Source organism: Peromyscus californicus, unplaced genomic scaffold (assembly GCF_007827085.1).
Source record: "Peromyscus californicus insignis strain IS unplaced genomic scaffold, ASM782708v3 Scaffold_1__1_contigs__length_55948999, whole genome shotgun sequence".
NCBI lineage: Eukaryota > Metazoa > Chordata > Mammalia > Rodentia > Cricetidae > Peromyscus > Peromyscus californicus.
The window spans coordinates 7,019,452-7,035,677 of record NW_026294492.1 but is presented as its reverse complement, the minus strand read 5'-3'; the positions used below and the strand labels follow the sequence as shown (position 1 = coordinate 7,035,677).

Below are 16,226 nucleotides of genomic sequence, written 5' to 3'. Positions count from 1 at the left end.
GGCCGACTTTCAGTGAAGTTGGAAAATATGGACAGAAAAGGACGTGCACACTCGTGCTGTTTTCTTTCTCTGTCTGGTGCTGTTGGTCCTCCATGTCCGTGCACATGCTCAGCAGCCCTCTACAGCTGAACCACATCCCCAGTGCTTTGCAGTGCTCACTACATCTGTAGCCAGCTCACTCCAACCCGTCATCGCAGAGCTAGGGAGATGGAGTGGGGGGACGCTGCTCAAGAGGCCTGGCTTTGGGCAGTGAGAAGATGCGATCATTTCCCACCACAACGCACCACACCACATCACACCACCATACCATACCACACCACACCACACCACCATACCATACCACAGTTCCACACCGCACTACCATACCACACCACCATACCACACTACCATAGCACACCACACCACCATACCATACCACAGTTCCACACCACACCACACTACCATACCACCACACCATACCACACCACACCACCATACCACACCACCATACCACACTGCTCCACCACACCATACACCGCACCACACAGAACTTTTAAATCAGAAGACTCCAGGTTGAATGTCACTTCGTAAATTTGTGGTAAGATGAAAAGATACCCTAAGAATTGCTTGAAGGGACCTCAGAATCCAGTGGAGACTTTGAAACTATTGGGGGAATATACTACATCAATTAATGTTTGACTTGTGTGTTTATTACTTGGTTGGCATGCTCTTAATTATTAAGTCTATCAGTGTTAACTGTATATTTAGAGAACGTTTGCGTGTTTGTTTATAGAAGTTTCTTTGACTTCTGTTTATTGTGTGTGATGCATCGAGGGAAATCCTGGAGTTGTCCAGTGCATCCCTGGGTGCTTCCTGCGGTGGCATTAGACTTCACAGGGAGACGACTGCTCTGGCGAGCACTCCAGGCCTGTCCTCTCCCTTCCCCAGGAGGGCTGTGGGCCCCGGCAGGGAAGTCAGGGCAGGAGCTAGGAGGAGGAAAAGCTGACTTGGAGAAGAGCTAATTGCCCCATAAATCTAGATGAGTGAGTAACACAGTGGCAGTCTCCCGGTGCGGCCTTGGGGAGAGAGGCTAATGATAGAGCTTTGTCTGCAGAACAATAGTGGCCTCCTCCCTGCTCCTCCTGCCGGTCCTGGAGACCGGGCCCCACTGCCACACGAAGACTCCAGAAAGCTCTTACCTCAAGCTCCTAGCATCCTGTCCATCTGGACTCAGCATATCATTTTCCACCAGTATCTAAAACGCATCTCACAAGCCAGACGTGGTAGTGCTTGTTTCTAACCCCAGTCCAGGCACTTGGGGCCTGAGGCAGGAAGATCATGAGTGTGAGGCTAGTCTAGGCTGCATAGACACTGTCTCGGGCTTGGGGGCGCTTTTTAGGGAAACTTGGTTATCCATAGCTGCAAAATGTTCTTCCCCTCTTCTGCTCCTGACCCCAGCCACTCACTGGAACAAACCCAGAACCTAGATCATCATAATCAAATAGCTGTGTCAAGCTCTGCTAGGGTCGTGATGTTGCAGCTTGGTCTGCAGGGCAGGTGCAGCCCCCAGGTTCCAGAGTCCCCCATTAACACAGGAAACCAGTACAGTGCTCTGAAGTGCCAGCTCAGCCCTGGGTCTTCCTATGGTTCTTTCTGCTAAGGAAATGAACAGGGTAGATGACACATTACAGAATTCGCCCAGAGTGCGTGCTCCGGAGGAGGTGCACCAGTGACAAGGAACCGGACCAGGGTTTTAGGGAGCAGAGGCCCATGCCAACATGCATTTTTTACAGATTTTATTTATTTTTATGTGCATGTGTGTGTGTGCATCCCGTGCGTGCCATGTCATGTATATGGAGGTCAGAGGGCAGCGTGTGCCGTCAGTTCTCTCCTCCCCCATGTGGGCCGAGGGGATCGAACTCAGGTCGTCAGGCTGATGGCAAGCACCTTTACCCACTGAGCCGCCCCAGCAGCCTGACGTAACGTTTTTATTTTTAAAAACGTACTGGGCGGTGGTGGCTCACACCTTTAATCCCAGCACTCGGGAGGCAGAGGCAGGTGGATCTCTGTGAGTTCGAGGCCAGCCTGGACTACAGAGTGAGATCCAGGAAAGGTGCAAAGCTACACAGAGAAACCCTGTGAAAAAACAAAAACAAAAACACATACTGGCCATGACCAGAGGAGTGAGCCAGGAGGATGTGGTTGTGTCGCCATCCCCCACCGCCACTCAGTGAGGAGGGGAGGCTAGGAGAGAGAACACTGGGCGCTTAGTCTGAACATGCGCACAAGATCCTGATTGGGAGAGAGCCGAGGATGCAGAGGTGACTCTTTCTGGCCTCATCAGTTGCTTCCCTTCCATCACTCTCCCACACGCACTGTTCAAACGCAGACGGTCTCCTCAAGAGGGAAACACTGGTGCGTCCCGAAAGCTCCGAGTGCAGCAGGCGCTGGGGTCTGAAGCCAGGCCTCACCCTGTGCAGCCCAGCAGCCACTGGGGAGCAGGCGGGGTCTGGGGGCATTCCCTCTCGGAGGCAAGTGAAGAGGAAGAACTCCCGTCAAACCATCCCCTCCACTAGCCTGGTACACCCCAGAGCTGTGAACCTGGAACCACCTGCCAAGCCTGGCAAGGGTGAATAAGAGCTAGTCTGTTCCTTCCGGGGAGGCTGGATTCATCTGTGCTCCCTCCCTCCTCCCGAGCACCCAAAAGCTCTCTGGAGCTAGTCCTAATGAGGGAGTTAATCAGGTTTGGGTCATAACACATTTTGATAAAATAGGACATTTTTTGTTTGATTTGAAGTCTGTGTGAATGACTTCACAGTCCTAGTGTGCAAGCTGAATGAGCTGGAGTGGTTCTCTGGCTCCTTAAAGCATCCCAGGGGTCTCCTACGGTATGCTGGGCTGGTGTGTGGATGCTTCTCCTCTTGCCCAGGGATTCAGAATCTCTCCTTTGGACAGTGGAAATTGGCCTTTGTCCGGCTGCTGCCTCCAGCCGCCAGAACCTGATGCTGAGTTGTGCTGTGTGGGGGAGGTCCCAGGACTCCATGACCAGGCAGCCCTTTGCTGCATCCTGGGGTCTCCACATGATCCCTGCCCTTCTCTTTTCCGTCCCTCCACTCACCAGCCTTTCTTTTAGTCTGAACAGCAGAAGAAGCAGCAGGAGGCCGAGAAACTGCATCGCCAGGAGAGGAAGAAGCTGCGGAGGTCTGCTGGCCACCTGAGGTCCAGACCCAGAAGAGGCCGGCCCTTTCACTGACCGGGGAACTGGCTGTGTGACCAGGAAGCAACACTTCTTCAAGACCGTGGAGTCTCACAAGGGAGTCAGACCCAGGCGAGGGAACTGAGTGGTGATGGTGGTCTGCCCTGGCCCACCACTCGGCCTGAGCAGTCCCGGGTGCTTTTTCTAAGTTGTTGCCCCCTTAAATACTCTCGTCTCTGGAGGTAACGGGGAAAGCAGGCACCGTTTCTAATATTGGAACGGTCTACATGAAATGAAAAGTTTCTGCTGAAAACAGGGGATTATCATGTTGTAGGAATGTCTTGTTTGGTTTGGTTTGATTTGGTTTTTCGAGACAGGGTTTCTCTATATACCCCTGACTGTTCTGGAACTTGCTCTGTAGACCAGGCTGACCTTGAACTCAGAGATCTGCCTGCTTCTGCCTCCTGAGTGCTTGGACTAAAGATGTGCGCCACCACTGCCCATCCAGAATGTCCTTGTTCACAGTGTCTTCTGCCCCTCAGGACTGAGCCACACAGAAGTCCCACTCCTGTTTACCTGGTGTCTGCTGATTGGCCCTGTTTATGTCCATGAGTTTATGTTGGCAGACTTACCTGCCTGCTTTTATATTACTTCGGTATCCTTTTTAAGCTATTTTTATATCAAGAGTATAAATTAATGGTAATGAATAATAAATGGATGCTACTGGCTATTTGTTTTAACTTGTCACAAAATTACATAGTTATTTTCTGCTGAGGTACTATTTGAGATGGGCAAATGCTTATTAAAGAAAAAGGAGATGCTTTCATTTGGACAGCTTCTCTGAGGAGGACTCCTTCCTGTGGAAAATTTAAAAATTCACTTCAGCTTCCATAGTTTGGAGTTTCTTGTGTGTGCAAGTGAAATGCGAGCTCTTTGGACTGAGCCTGTGTGGAGTCCACAGGGTGGACACATGGACGAGCATGGTCTGATGGTGCTGGACACATGGACGAGCACGGTCTGATGGTGCTGGACACATGGACTAGCACGGTCTGATGGTGCTGGACACATGGACTAGCACGGTCTGATGGTGCTGGACACATGGACTAGCACGGTCTGATGGTGCTGGACACATGGACTAGCACGGTCTGATGGTGCTGGACACATGGACTAGCACGGTCTGATGGTGCTGGACACATGGACTAGCACGGTCTGATGGTGCTGGACACATGGACTAGCACGGTCTGATGGTGCTGGACACATGGACTAGCACGGTCTGATGGTGCTGGACACATGGATTAGCACGGTCTGATGGTGCTGGACACATGGATTAGCACGGTCTGATGGTGCTGGACACATGGATTAGCACGGTCTGATGGTGCTGGACACATGGATTAGCACAGTCTGATGGTGCTGGACACATGGATTAGCACGGTCTAATGGTGCTGGACACATGGATTAGCACGGTCTGATGGTGCTGGACACATGGATTAGCACGGTCTGATGGTGCTGGACACATGGATTAGCACGGTCTGATGGTGCTGGACACATGGATTAGCACTCTCTGATGGTGCTGTGGAAAGGTCGTAGCCTCCTCAGAACACCCCACCCCATCAGAGCTGTGGACTTGGTCACGTCTCCCTCTTTCAGTGTGGCCCCTGCCTCTTCAGCCTGTGCTGTGAACTCAGAACTTACCCCGACCCGCACCCACACAGTTCACTCCTTAAGCAGACCCTCGCCAGGCTGAGTCCCTGGCGCCCCACCCCCCCTTTCTTGAAGTTGGCTGTTCACGTCCTCGGCCGTGTTTCTGGGTTTATGGTTGCTTTTGTACAGCTGTCCCCGAAGTACTCAACACAGACAACGTGAGGGAGGGTTCACCTTGGCTCTTGGTCTCTGAGGGTGGTGGCGTGTGCAGAGGCTGTGCACGTCACTGCAGCCCATGGCCCTAAAGGGCTGCCCTGAAAACCTGGGACTGGTCTCTGCCAGCTAGTCCCCACCTCCAAAAGCACCCAGGTGCCAAGATAACACCGCTGTCTGGAGAGTTCGGGGCCATGGAGAACATTTCAGATTCAGACCCATTACCGGCCCCGGGATATGGCTTTAATCCCCCTAGTCCCGCCAGCAGCTGTTCTCAGCACCTGGGAGCTGGTGTGAGAAGTGCACCCCAAACCCGGGCACCAGGGTGAGCACCTGGGAGCCAGTGTGAGAAGTGCACCCCCAAACCCAGGCACCAGGGTGAGCACCTGGGAGCCAGTGTGAGAAGTGCACCCCCAAACCCAGGCACCAGGGTGAGCACCTGGGAGCCAGTGTGAGAAGTGCACCCCCAAACCCAGGCACCAGGGTGAGCACCTGGGAGCCAGTGTGAGAAGTGTGCCCCCAAACCCAGGCACCAGGGTGAGCACCTAGGAGCCCCGTGTGAAAAGTGCACCCCCAAACCCGGGCACCAGGTCACAGGGACAGAGGTTCCTGAGTGACATGTCCTCTCCTCCAGATCCCAATCAAAGCTTTGATATCCTAGAGCCAGTGCCTAAATCTTCTGTTTCAAGTCATCTCAACAGTGGTCCTTAGAGAGAAGGAGGTGTGCTCAGAGACACATGATTGACCGGGACGGACATACTGACACAGGGCGGCTTGGGCTGAGAGACTAAGAAGGGCCTCTGGGAAGGTTAGCTCAGGTCCTCCTCCTCCTCCTCAGAATCCCCAGAGGCTCACTTCTCCTTCCCGACATCCTGAGTCCCTGAAGGACCCGGCCTGCCACCGACTCCTTGTTAGTTATCAGCACCCTGACCTTCCTCTTTTCTAAGGCATTCCAGGCAGTCCCTCAGCCTCCACACATTCCATTCCTCCCGGGCTCTCAGGTTACTTTCCCTGTCTGCTCAGTTCTTCCTGTGGAAATTGTCACCCCTCAGTGCCAGCATGCCAAGATTACAAACGATACTCGATATAAATACGCTTTTCAAACCTTACTGTGGGGCCACAGAGACGGTTCAGTGAGTAAAGGCACCAGCTGGCTTCCTGAGGAGAAGAAGAAACCAGCTTTAGTAAGTCAGAGCACGCACGCGCGCACACACACACACACACACACACACACACACACACACAAATAAATAAAACCTTAAAACATTTAAAACCTTACTGTGGAAAATGTCAGTACGTACAAAAATGAAGAACAGTTGGATGAACCAGCCTGTCCCAGCTGGTAGCTTCCACCCCCCATTCTGCTTTGAGGCAACAGATCCCTCCCAGCTGCATGCGCCTTGCTCACCACGAAGGTTCTAGGTTGACTTGTCCAGTGCTGGCTACCCTTCCCAGAATGTCAACTCAGTAAGGGTTGGGGAGGATGTTTAATTAGTATGTTTTGTTTGTGGCTGTGTATCTAATTCCTAGAACAATGTCTGCCACATCATGGATATTTAGTTAAGTTGTTATGGGGTACCCACCGGAGACGACCTCTCAGATACAGCCTATAACCAACTGAAAGTCTTTATTCCATCCAGCCAACTGAGACTACACTCAGGAATTCAGGACGCAAGTATAGCACCAAGCCTTTGGGGTAAGGGGGTTTTTCAAAGACAAAACCACATCCTGGTATCTTGCTTGGCAGCTGCAGAGGAAGGTTTTATGCAAACAAGCAGTTTAACAGAAGTTAAGACAAGCAGCGGAGGAGGGGGCAGGTTGCAGAAGCAGGCAGTATAACAGAAGGTACGGTAGCCTAGCTGGCCATCTTGACCTCGGGTTCTGAGGATAGAATTGGGTGATTTTCCATTTGATTCTCCCTCGAAGAGATGAAATTCTAGTTAAACCTAACGTGGCCTCAGCAAGAATCCAAGATGGAGGAACCTCGCACTGTCTTGCCCTGTCACAGGGGACTGAGTTGAATGAGAACCAAAGGTTAAACTTTGTCCTTAATACCAAAAGAAGCTATATTTCCATACCTGAGGAGTGCTTCCCACCTGCTGTTCCAGAGAGGGCAGGGTGCTAAAAATATTAAATTGGAAAGATTGGAGGAAAACTGGGGAAAAGGAAATTGGAAATAACCATTACCAGTAACCCCTGGGAGAAACTGTAATATAAGGGAACGGAAAATGGGATGTCTGAGGTCAAGAAGGCATTTTCTTTCAGCTGGAAGAGGTGGCAGTGGGTCAGTATGCCATCGGAAATAAGAAAAGGTGAGGGAGGGCCTGGCTGGTGAGATGTTTCAGTAGCTGAAGGTGCTTGCTGCCAAGCCTGATGACCTTGAGTTCAGTCTGTGAACCCCACGTGGTGGGAGAGAATTGACTCATACAAGATGTCCACTGCACACCTGTGTGCACATATACCCAAGTCAGTGTTATAATAAAAACTGTTCTAAAAGGAGAAAGCAAGCATGACATTAGAGACATCAGTTCACGGTGTCCGTAAAGAGATGGCGTGCTGGCCAGTTTTATGTCAGCTAGACACGAGCTGGAGTCATTTTCAAAGAGGGAGCCTCAGTTGAGAAAAAGCCCCCAAGGTGGTCAGTGAGTGGGCCTCCTAGAGGCCTGGTGGCCTGGAGGAGGAGGAGCAGGAAGGAGGCCTGCTGTGCTCCTGGGCCTCCTGACCCACCCGTGAGGGCCCCCATCCCTGCCCCAGCACACACACACGCGCGCACACACACACACACACACACACACACACACACACACACACACACACACACGGAAGAGGAAGTTCCTATTCTCTGGTGGTCCTTGCTCCTTGCCCAACCCGAATGGGACTTCAAAGCCGGCAGATGGGAAGGAGTCCAGCTATGTTCTTCAAGGAGCCTTGGGTTTCTTTTAGACGGAGGACAGAGTGATGAATCCTAGACTCAGGATTGGAGGGGTTTTCAAGTCCAGCTGGCGGGAACAACTACTCGGTTGGATTTCCCTGCCTGTACCCCCCTCCCTACCCCACCGCCCAGCTCACGTCCACTTTCTGCTCACACACGGGCTGACCCTAGGCCTGCAGCCTTCTCTTGCTCTAGCCCCTCTGGAGTTCTGCAGCATGAATGTAACCTGGGAAGCTCTCCTCCCCGGAGCCCCACCCCTGCCTCTGTGCCCTCACCCCCGATGGCCATGGCCGCTGTTCCTCTGTTGGAGCCCCCTTGTGTCCACCAGCCTTCCAAGCATGGCCTGGTCAATGGTTGCCTCTTCCTGAGAATTCCCCTTCTAGTCTGGGCCTGCCGGCCCCCTGCAGTTCCCTTTCACACAGGGGACAAGCTCTGGGGTCCCTTCCTGGAGGGGGCGTTCCTTCTCCTCACATGGTGGCTGTACCTCTTCTTAATGTCCCGCGGCCAGCTGCCAGACTCATGGCTTCTGGCCCCCTTTCCGCTTCCCCGCTCGCCCAGTGACAGTCACTGATTCACTGACTAAACAGAGGCCCCTGCCAGCCTGGGCAGCTTCTGTTTTCCCAGGATGACGACGGAAGAGTCGCAGGAATGGAGGCCGAGTGCGCTGTGGAGTAAGGCTGAACGAAATCCCAGCAGGCCCCGGAGCTTACATCCGAAGACCTGTGGAGTGGTGTGGGGCTGACCTGGGGACCCCAGAGCCGCAGCAGACTGCAAGGTGAGCTTGGCTGCGGTGCTCGGGGAGGACGGAACCTTAGCCACTGTGACTGGTGCAGAGGAGGGGACTCAAGCCAGGACAGGTGTGCCTCCATATCCGCTCTGCATCCCCTGGGACGTGAGGATGAGTGACGCTCTACAGTCTTAGGTCCTGCCCCCCCATTTCTACAGTCCCACAGCCACCGCCCCTGCTCCCCCTCTCCCCTCTCTGCACCCCATCAGTGTTTGTACACAGACGGCAGAGTCAGGGATCCTCGGACCAGGCTGTGAGAAACTGTAATCCTTTAATGAGGGAGGGCTTTCCGAAGCCAGCATGGAGTCTGTTAGTGAAGACAGCAGAGGAAAGAGGAGGAGACCTGGGTCTGGTCTAGACTTGCTCCTGGCCAAGCTGCCAGTTAGTGGCACAGCCACTTAACCTGCTGTTCCTTGGTGTGTGCATCTGTAAAATGGGTTTAATAGTATCTGTCCCCTGAAGACTTCAGAGAGAGTTCGTGGAGCTTAATGAGTGAAGTCCATTAAAGCCCTCAGAAGAAAGGTGGAGCTAAATACAAAGCACTATTGTAATTACCCTGCAGGTTCTCCGAGCCAGGTTGGAGCTTGTTTTAAGAGGGTTACCATGACGATGGATTTGTTTTAAAAATTTGAGTTTCAAAGGCATCGCTGCAAGTCTCCAATAAGGAGTGAATTTCATCTTGCTAGTTTTTGTTACGGGGGTGGGGAGTGGGGTTCAGAGCCTCACAACCATTTACCACCTATCATGCTGTTGAGGGTGACTTCTTGCTCTGAGTGGCAAGGACCAGAGTACCCCTGCTGAGCACCTACTGAGTCTCTTTTTGAGGCAGAGTCTCTCTGGATAGCCCTGGCTGTCCTGGAACTCACTCTGTAGACCAGGCTAGCCTCGAACTCACAGAGATCTGCCTGTCTCTGTCCCGCTGGGATCAAAGGCGTACGCCATCACCGCCCGGCCTGGTGAGTCTTAATGAACATTGTTCATCTCGTAAGTCCACAGCACCCAGCGCTCAACATGCTCAGGGTGGTTGCTGGCTGCATGGAGGAGACACAGTCTCTATTCTACTGGAAACAGAATTTGCTAGAAAGCTGTTACCTGGAGTTCTGAGAGGCCAAGAAGCCTCCAAGGTCTACAGTTTTGCAAGCTGGAGATTCAGAGCAGCTGATGATAGAAGCTGCAGTCCACTGGCCACGGTTTGCAGGCCTGTGAAGAGCTGGGCTTTCAGGCCTGCTCCGCCTGCAGAAAGGGCAGAGCTGGAGGGCACTCAGCTACACCCTGCCCTTCCACTCCGGCCTTCAATGGGTTGGGTGAGGCCAGCACTAACAGTCACATCCATTGCTTTAGTCAGCGTGTGGACAGGGCCCAGTAAAGCTCACATAGACTTGTTATCTCACTGACATGTGCCATGCTCCGGTGACATGACAGGCCTGGAGCTAAATGGTTTACATGCCTCCTCCTCTGGTGTTGGTCGGGCCTGAGGCAAAGTTCTTTGCTGTATGGACCTTCATCTCCTCACCTGAAGGATGGGACTCGAAACAGGACCTGCCTCACAAGTCATGTTCAGCAACAGTCACTCAAGGCATGAAGGGCAGGCCAGCTCACCAGCCCGTGTGTCACAGGAGGTTCAGAGCCTTGCCTGAGGCTCATGTCTCCTCAACAAACCACGATCCACGGGTCCCTTTATGGCCCTATTGGGTCATCTCTGCCCCCCTGGGTCAGCTGAGACCTTCTCGAAAACTGCAGCAGCAGCATCCCTATGGTAACAGAGACTGAGGTGGAGGGAGGCCGAACTCAGGTGGTTGATATTAACGGAATGTGTTAGTGTGGAAGGCAGAGGCTAGAGGTGTGGCTCAGTCCTGACATCACACAAAATAAAAGGGACGTAGGGAAGAAGTCAGTGAAAAACCACGCAAAGGCAGCTGGGGTGAGTTTGGTGGACAGTACTTACATTTCAGCTACCACCAATGGAGGCAGGTAAGAGTCCTCCCAACCTACCCCCACCAGTTCTACAAGGCCAAGTCTGAAAATCAGCTCCAGATAAGAAAACTCAATACGTCACTTACGTTCCCCAAGCATCAGATTCCTCCAATCAAGCACGAGGTAACAGTCCCCACACTGCAGGACACCTGGCCTGTTGCCTGCCTACCCTGGGCAGCCTTTCCTCAGGCCCTGTGCCGGCCCAGGCGAGAGCTCCGAACACAGAGAGTCCTCCCTCTCCGGAAGCTCGTTGAACTAGTCTGGACCAGCAGGCACATGAACCTCGTGGAGCCTGACTGTGGGCTTCAGCAGTTAGCAGCACTTTGGCATTGTTTGGATGCATCAGTGAAGAAGATTTGGGAACCAGCTATAGGACTCGGGAGTCAATACCGATTATTAAAAGATGGAGAAGGATGGCAGGACCTCCCTCCTAATTAGTGACGTTGAGGACGATAGTGAGGCCAGTGATCATTCCCACTCTGATCCTGAGGTGGTCAAGGCTGGGATTTTCTTACCTGTTGCTACAGAATGTTTTCTGTGCATATGAACTTAATGGGGCAGTGCAGATTCCTCCCAAGCATCATAAGCTGGAGCTGTAATCACAGGGCAGCCTGGAGCACTCATCACACAGAGCACTCCCACAGGCAGAGCACTCCCACAGGCAGAGCACTCCCACAAGCAGAGCACTCACCACAAGCAGAGCACTCATCACAGGCAGAGCACTTACAGAGCACTCCCACAAGCAGAGCACTCCCACAAGCAGAGCACTCCCCACAAGCAGAGCACTCCCACAAGCAGAGCACTCATCACAGGCAGAGCACTCCCCACAGCGGGTATGCTGCCCTGCTTTCAGAGGCTGCTTGCCCTTGGCTGTGGGTCTGTGCAGACGGCAGAGGGTCTTAGGACTCATGCGTGTGGAACTTGGCCACATCTGCTGTGCTCACTGGAAGGAGAGAGGGGACCTCAGCATGTCTGTGCCTGCAGACACCTAGAGACACAGATCTGTGTGGGTAAAGGTCTCCTCTGCACCTTGGAAAGATGTTAGCGTGTCACAAATTGTCATAGATGCAGAAACTCAGGCTTCCCGGGTAAAAAAGAAGACAGTAGAGTAGACAGGGCTGGGGCCAGCTGGCTAAGTGGTGGGCTTGCTGCTGCCTGGCAGAGTCTGTGAGGTGGCTGGGCCAAAAGAGGGAGGGAGGCAGGGAGGGAGGGAGAGGGAGGGAGGGAGGGAGGGGAAGGAAGGGAAAAAAGAGAGAGAGAGAGAAAGACGGGAAGGAGGGAGGAAGAAAGAGAAAGGAGAGAGAGAAAGAAAGAAAGAAAGAGAGAGAGAGAGAGAGAAAGAAAGAAAGAAAGAAAGAAAGAAAGAAAGAAAGAAAGAAAGAAAGAAAGAAAGAAAGAAAGGAAAGGAAAGAGGAAAGGAAAGAGGAAAGGAAAGAGGAAAGGAAAGGAAAGAGGAAAGGAAAGGAAAGAGGAAAGGAAAGAGGAAAGGAAAGGAAAGGAAAGGAAAGAGGAAAGGAAAGGAAAGGAAAACCTGAGTTCTGGTGGGAGACTAAGAAGTGACCGGCCAGTAAATGGCAGAGCCGGGATTTGAACGCAGCAAGGCTGATTGGCAAGTCCTCAGGGACTGGACAGAACAGTGGCAGTAAAGTCCCTGGTGTGGCTAGGACCCACGGGGAAGGCGTGCTTCAGAGAGAACCGACTGAGGCCAGCACGGAACCCTGGGGCTCCCTAACGGAGCGTCCAGCGGAGGAGAAGAATCGAGTCTGAAGCAGGAGACCTGCGAAGGGAGGTGGGGTGGACCCTCACTGGGCACGAGGTGGGGAGAGCCTCCTTCACTGGGGGGGGGGGAGGGGGGGCACCAGCTTAGTAGGTCTGTGGTGAAGAGTGTGGAGACTGCAGTAGACGGCACCAGTACTGCGAGCTCACCCACGGCGGGAGAGAGAGCAAGACACTCTTTGAAGAGTCACTGAAGACATTTCTGCTGCAAAATAATGGTTTGTCCCTCAGGGGTTGGCCTTGCAGAGGGTCATTGCCTTTCATGTAACCAAGCAGAGCTCCATGTGGAGAGAGGCCAGGACTCGGCACCGTGAGACTACTGTGGTTTGCACCCCATCTCCCCCTCTCCCCTCAGGCTGGGAGTTCTCAGGGCCACGTTCAAAGCACAGGCTACCACCCCAGAGTGGCCCATCCCCCACGGTTCTCCCTTTGCTCTTACTTTTAAATCTTAGCTTTTCTTAGCAGGCCTGGCTCTTAACCCTCACTTCAGCCGCTCCCAGCCCTGGCAGGTTCCAGGAAGAATAGTTTGTGTGCCTGGCTCCTAGCCAAGCGATAAATAATAGGTGACCACAGTGATCCTGGCCAAGGCCAGGAGCAGACCGTGTCTCCTCCCTGGGGAGCTGAGGGTCCTGAAAAGGCCCACATGGAAAGCCACCAGCCTGCCTGAGTTAGTGAGTGTAACCAACTGTAAAGAAGGTCTCCCTTTCAGTTCCCAGTAACCATTGTGACCCCATGGGCCGCACTGCCACTGCCCACCCTGTGCCCTCACCTGCAGAGCACCTAGGACCGTGATGACCACACACGCAGGGTTGATGCTTGGGTTTGCATTTAACTGGGGAACAAAGGGGCCAACGGATATGTCAGAGGAGGAGGAGGAGGTGCCCATCTGGATGTTGTCCTCATCCTTCCTGGTCGGGTGTGTGTGTGTGTGTGTGTGTGTGTGTGTGTGTGTGTGTGTGTGTGTGTGTGTGTGTGTGTGTGTGACAGCTGTGGCTTTGAAAATGCTGCAGGATCAAGGAGATGAGATGGAATGGGGCCGTGAGAAGACTCGGTAGGGGCTGAGCTTGGTGCTCATGTTGTAGGCCTTCCGTGCTCCAGGGCACTTGTGGGGGGAACCCAGGAGCGGATCTTTGGGTTTCTGGGCACCTGCGAAGAGAAAAGCAGAGACCGAAGCCCAAGCAAGGGCAAACAGGATTCCGGTTTGGGGGGGGGGGGGGGTCCTCGATTTCATTGGAGCAGGTGGAGTGAGCACCCTTTGGAGACTGGGTGGCCTTCTGCATTCTGGTACCTTTTTTTTTTAAGGCTCAGGTCATCTCCAGAAAGCAACCTAGAAGACCCCAGGCTTCCTGCCAGCTGCGGCCTTTTCCTGTGGAAACCCTAGAGGCCCTGGGCCCCAGAGCTGGAGCATGGCCCTGATCCTCCCGGATATGTTTACAGAAGTGCTCAGAAGTGCTCGCCAGCACGCCCCGTTTGGAAATGTCTTAAGATAGGAAACACAGTTGTCCCTGATGAGCGCCTAGGTGACAGGGGATGCTTGCAAAACAGAATCATTTCCTCCCAGGCTGCCAAGTGTGGGGGTCCTGCCCTGCCTCTGCACATCCTGCAGGAGTGACTCAACTTGAGTTTCCCTCCCAGACTCTTAAGTGGTTTCCATTCAGGAGGCCAGTGTCTGAAGGGGCTGCGTCTGCTAGCACAGCGGGGAGCCAGGCAGTATGGCCAGCCGCCTCTTACTCCACAGCAACATGGCTGCCTTCGGTGCCTCGAAATCAGGCCCAGCTCAGCCGCGTCACAGTCACTCCGTTAACTGTGACAATCCCTGACAGAAGCATCTGGAGAAAGGAAAGGCCTGGCTTTGGCTCACAGTTTGGGACTGTCGTCCGTAGGGGTTGGGGAAGGCATGGCGGCAGCAGCGTGAGGCCCCTGGATAGATTGCATTTGTGGTCCAACTGAGAAGGATGAGTGGATACTGGCCCTCACCTCTCTCTGTCCTTTGTATTCAGTCCAGGACCCCAGCCCAGGGAATGGTGCTGCCCCCAGTGAAGGTGGGTTTTCCCACCCTGATTAATCAAGATACTCTCAGACATACCCAGAGGTTTGTCTCCTAGGTGACTCTAGATCCTGTCAGATTGACAAATTAACCACTGCTTGGGGGAGGGGTACATGCCAAATGACCTTTTAACCATTATTTTAAAAAGATTTTTAAATTTTTATGTGTATATGCATGTGTGTCAATGTGTGTGTACACGTGTGCGTGCACGTGTGCATGCGCATGCACGTGCGCCACATGGGCAGGTACCTGTCAGGGCCAGAAGAGGGTGCTGGATTCCCAGGAGCTGGGGTTTCATGCTGCCCCGTGTGGGAGATGAGAACTGAACTCGGGTCCTTCTGAAGCACAGCCTCTCTCAACTGCAAAGCCGTGGCTGCAGCCCTCATTTTAACAGTCTTTAAGCATGAGGTCCAGTGGCCGAGGTATGTGCACGCTGCTGTGTGGCATCCCCACCATCCACCTCCAAAGCTTTGTCATCTGCCCTGCTGACACCCTGTGCCCCTTGACCCTAATCCTCCTAGCTGCTGGTGACCTTTATGCTGCTTGCTGACTGTGAGGTTGCCTCATCTCATGGGGTCATCCAGGCGTGACCTTTTGTGTCTCGCTCATCTCACTCACCGTGTGGTGTTCAAGGTTGATCTCTGTGGCAGCATGGTGGGTGTCTCCCCTTCCTGCGGCTGAGTCATAACCCTCTGGTGTGCACGCACACCACCTTCTGCCCATCTGTTCCTCTGTCACTGGGGACACTTGGCTCGCTCCCTCCTTCTGGTTATCATTGCCTTGTGCAGCTGTGGATACTGTTGGACCTTGTGAGGAGTTACTAAGGTTTTTTCCATCATTGTAAAGAAGGAGTTATTTAGTGTGTCTGTGTGTCTGTATGTCTGTCGGAAGAAACCTTGCAGGAGTCGATGCTCTTTTTTTTTCACTGTATGGGTCCTGAGGATCAAACTCGGGTTGTCAGGTTTGACTGCAGGCACCTTTCCCCTGCTGTGGAATATTACTTTAACTATGTAATGGTGTGTTACGTTTGTTTGTATTGCAGAATATTACTTTAACTGTGTAAAGGTGTGTTACATTTCTTTATGTTTTGGAATATGCATTAACTATGTAAAGGTGTGCTGTATTTGTTACGGTGCATTTGTTCAACGAGGCAAACGTGTGACATTTGTTTATGCTGCATTTGTTTAACGATTAAAGATTGCGTTGCTTTGCCTGCCTAAGATACCTGATTGGTCTAATCAAAAGCCGAACAGCCAGTGGCTAGGCAGTAGAGGGACAGGCGGGGCTGGTGGGCAGAGAATAAGTAGGAGGAGAAATCTAGGCTCAAAAGGAGAAAGAGAGGGAGCCACCTGGAGTCAGCCAGCCAGGCATCCAGGCAGCCAGGCAGCCACCAGCCATCCAGACACGGAAGAAGCAGGAAAAGTAAGTCATACGGGATGAAAGAAAAGTAAAAAGCCCCGAGGCAACACGTAGATGAAGAGAAACAGGTTAAGTTAAAGAGCTAGTGGGATGAGTATAAGATAAGGCTGAGCATTCATAACTAATACTATATCTCTGTGTCATGGTTTGGGGGCTGGCGGTCCAAACAAAGCTTGCTGCGTTCTCACTGAGCCATCTCATAGGCCCCTCCCCGTTTTCCCTGTAGCCTCGTAGCATCTTTCCAGGTGCATAGGAACCACCA

The 16,226-nt window shown here is 52.8% G+C and overlaps 1 protein-coding gene and 1 long non-coding RNA gene across 3 annotated transcripts in view; both read left to right on the top strand.

Moving 5' to 3' along the window:
* The window catches only part of Nol10 (nucleolar protein 10), an 83,709-nt gene extending 79,806 nt beyond the window's left edge, over positions 1-3,903 (top strand). For both annotated transcript variants that reach the window (XM_052745837.1, XM_052745838.1), the window contains one exon: positions 3,113-3,903. In XM_052745837.1, coding sequence (XP_052601797.1) covers positions 3,113-3,232 — 120 coding nt within the window. In that variant the 3' untranslated portion in view covers positions 3,233-3,903. The remainder of the gene's footprint in view (positions 1-3,112) is intronic.
* A 2,384-nt stretch (positions 3,904-6,287) lies between these two features.
* Positions 6,288-15,765, top strand: LOC128115306 (uncharacterized). Its single transcript, XR_008220122.1, has 2 exons — positions 6,288-8,736; positions 13,801-15,765. It is a non-coding gene; the product is annotated as an uncharacterized LOC128115306 (long non-coding RNA).
* Positions 15,766-16,226: the final 461 nt, after the last annotated feature.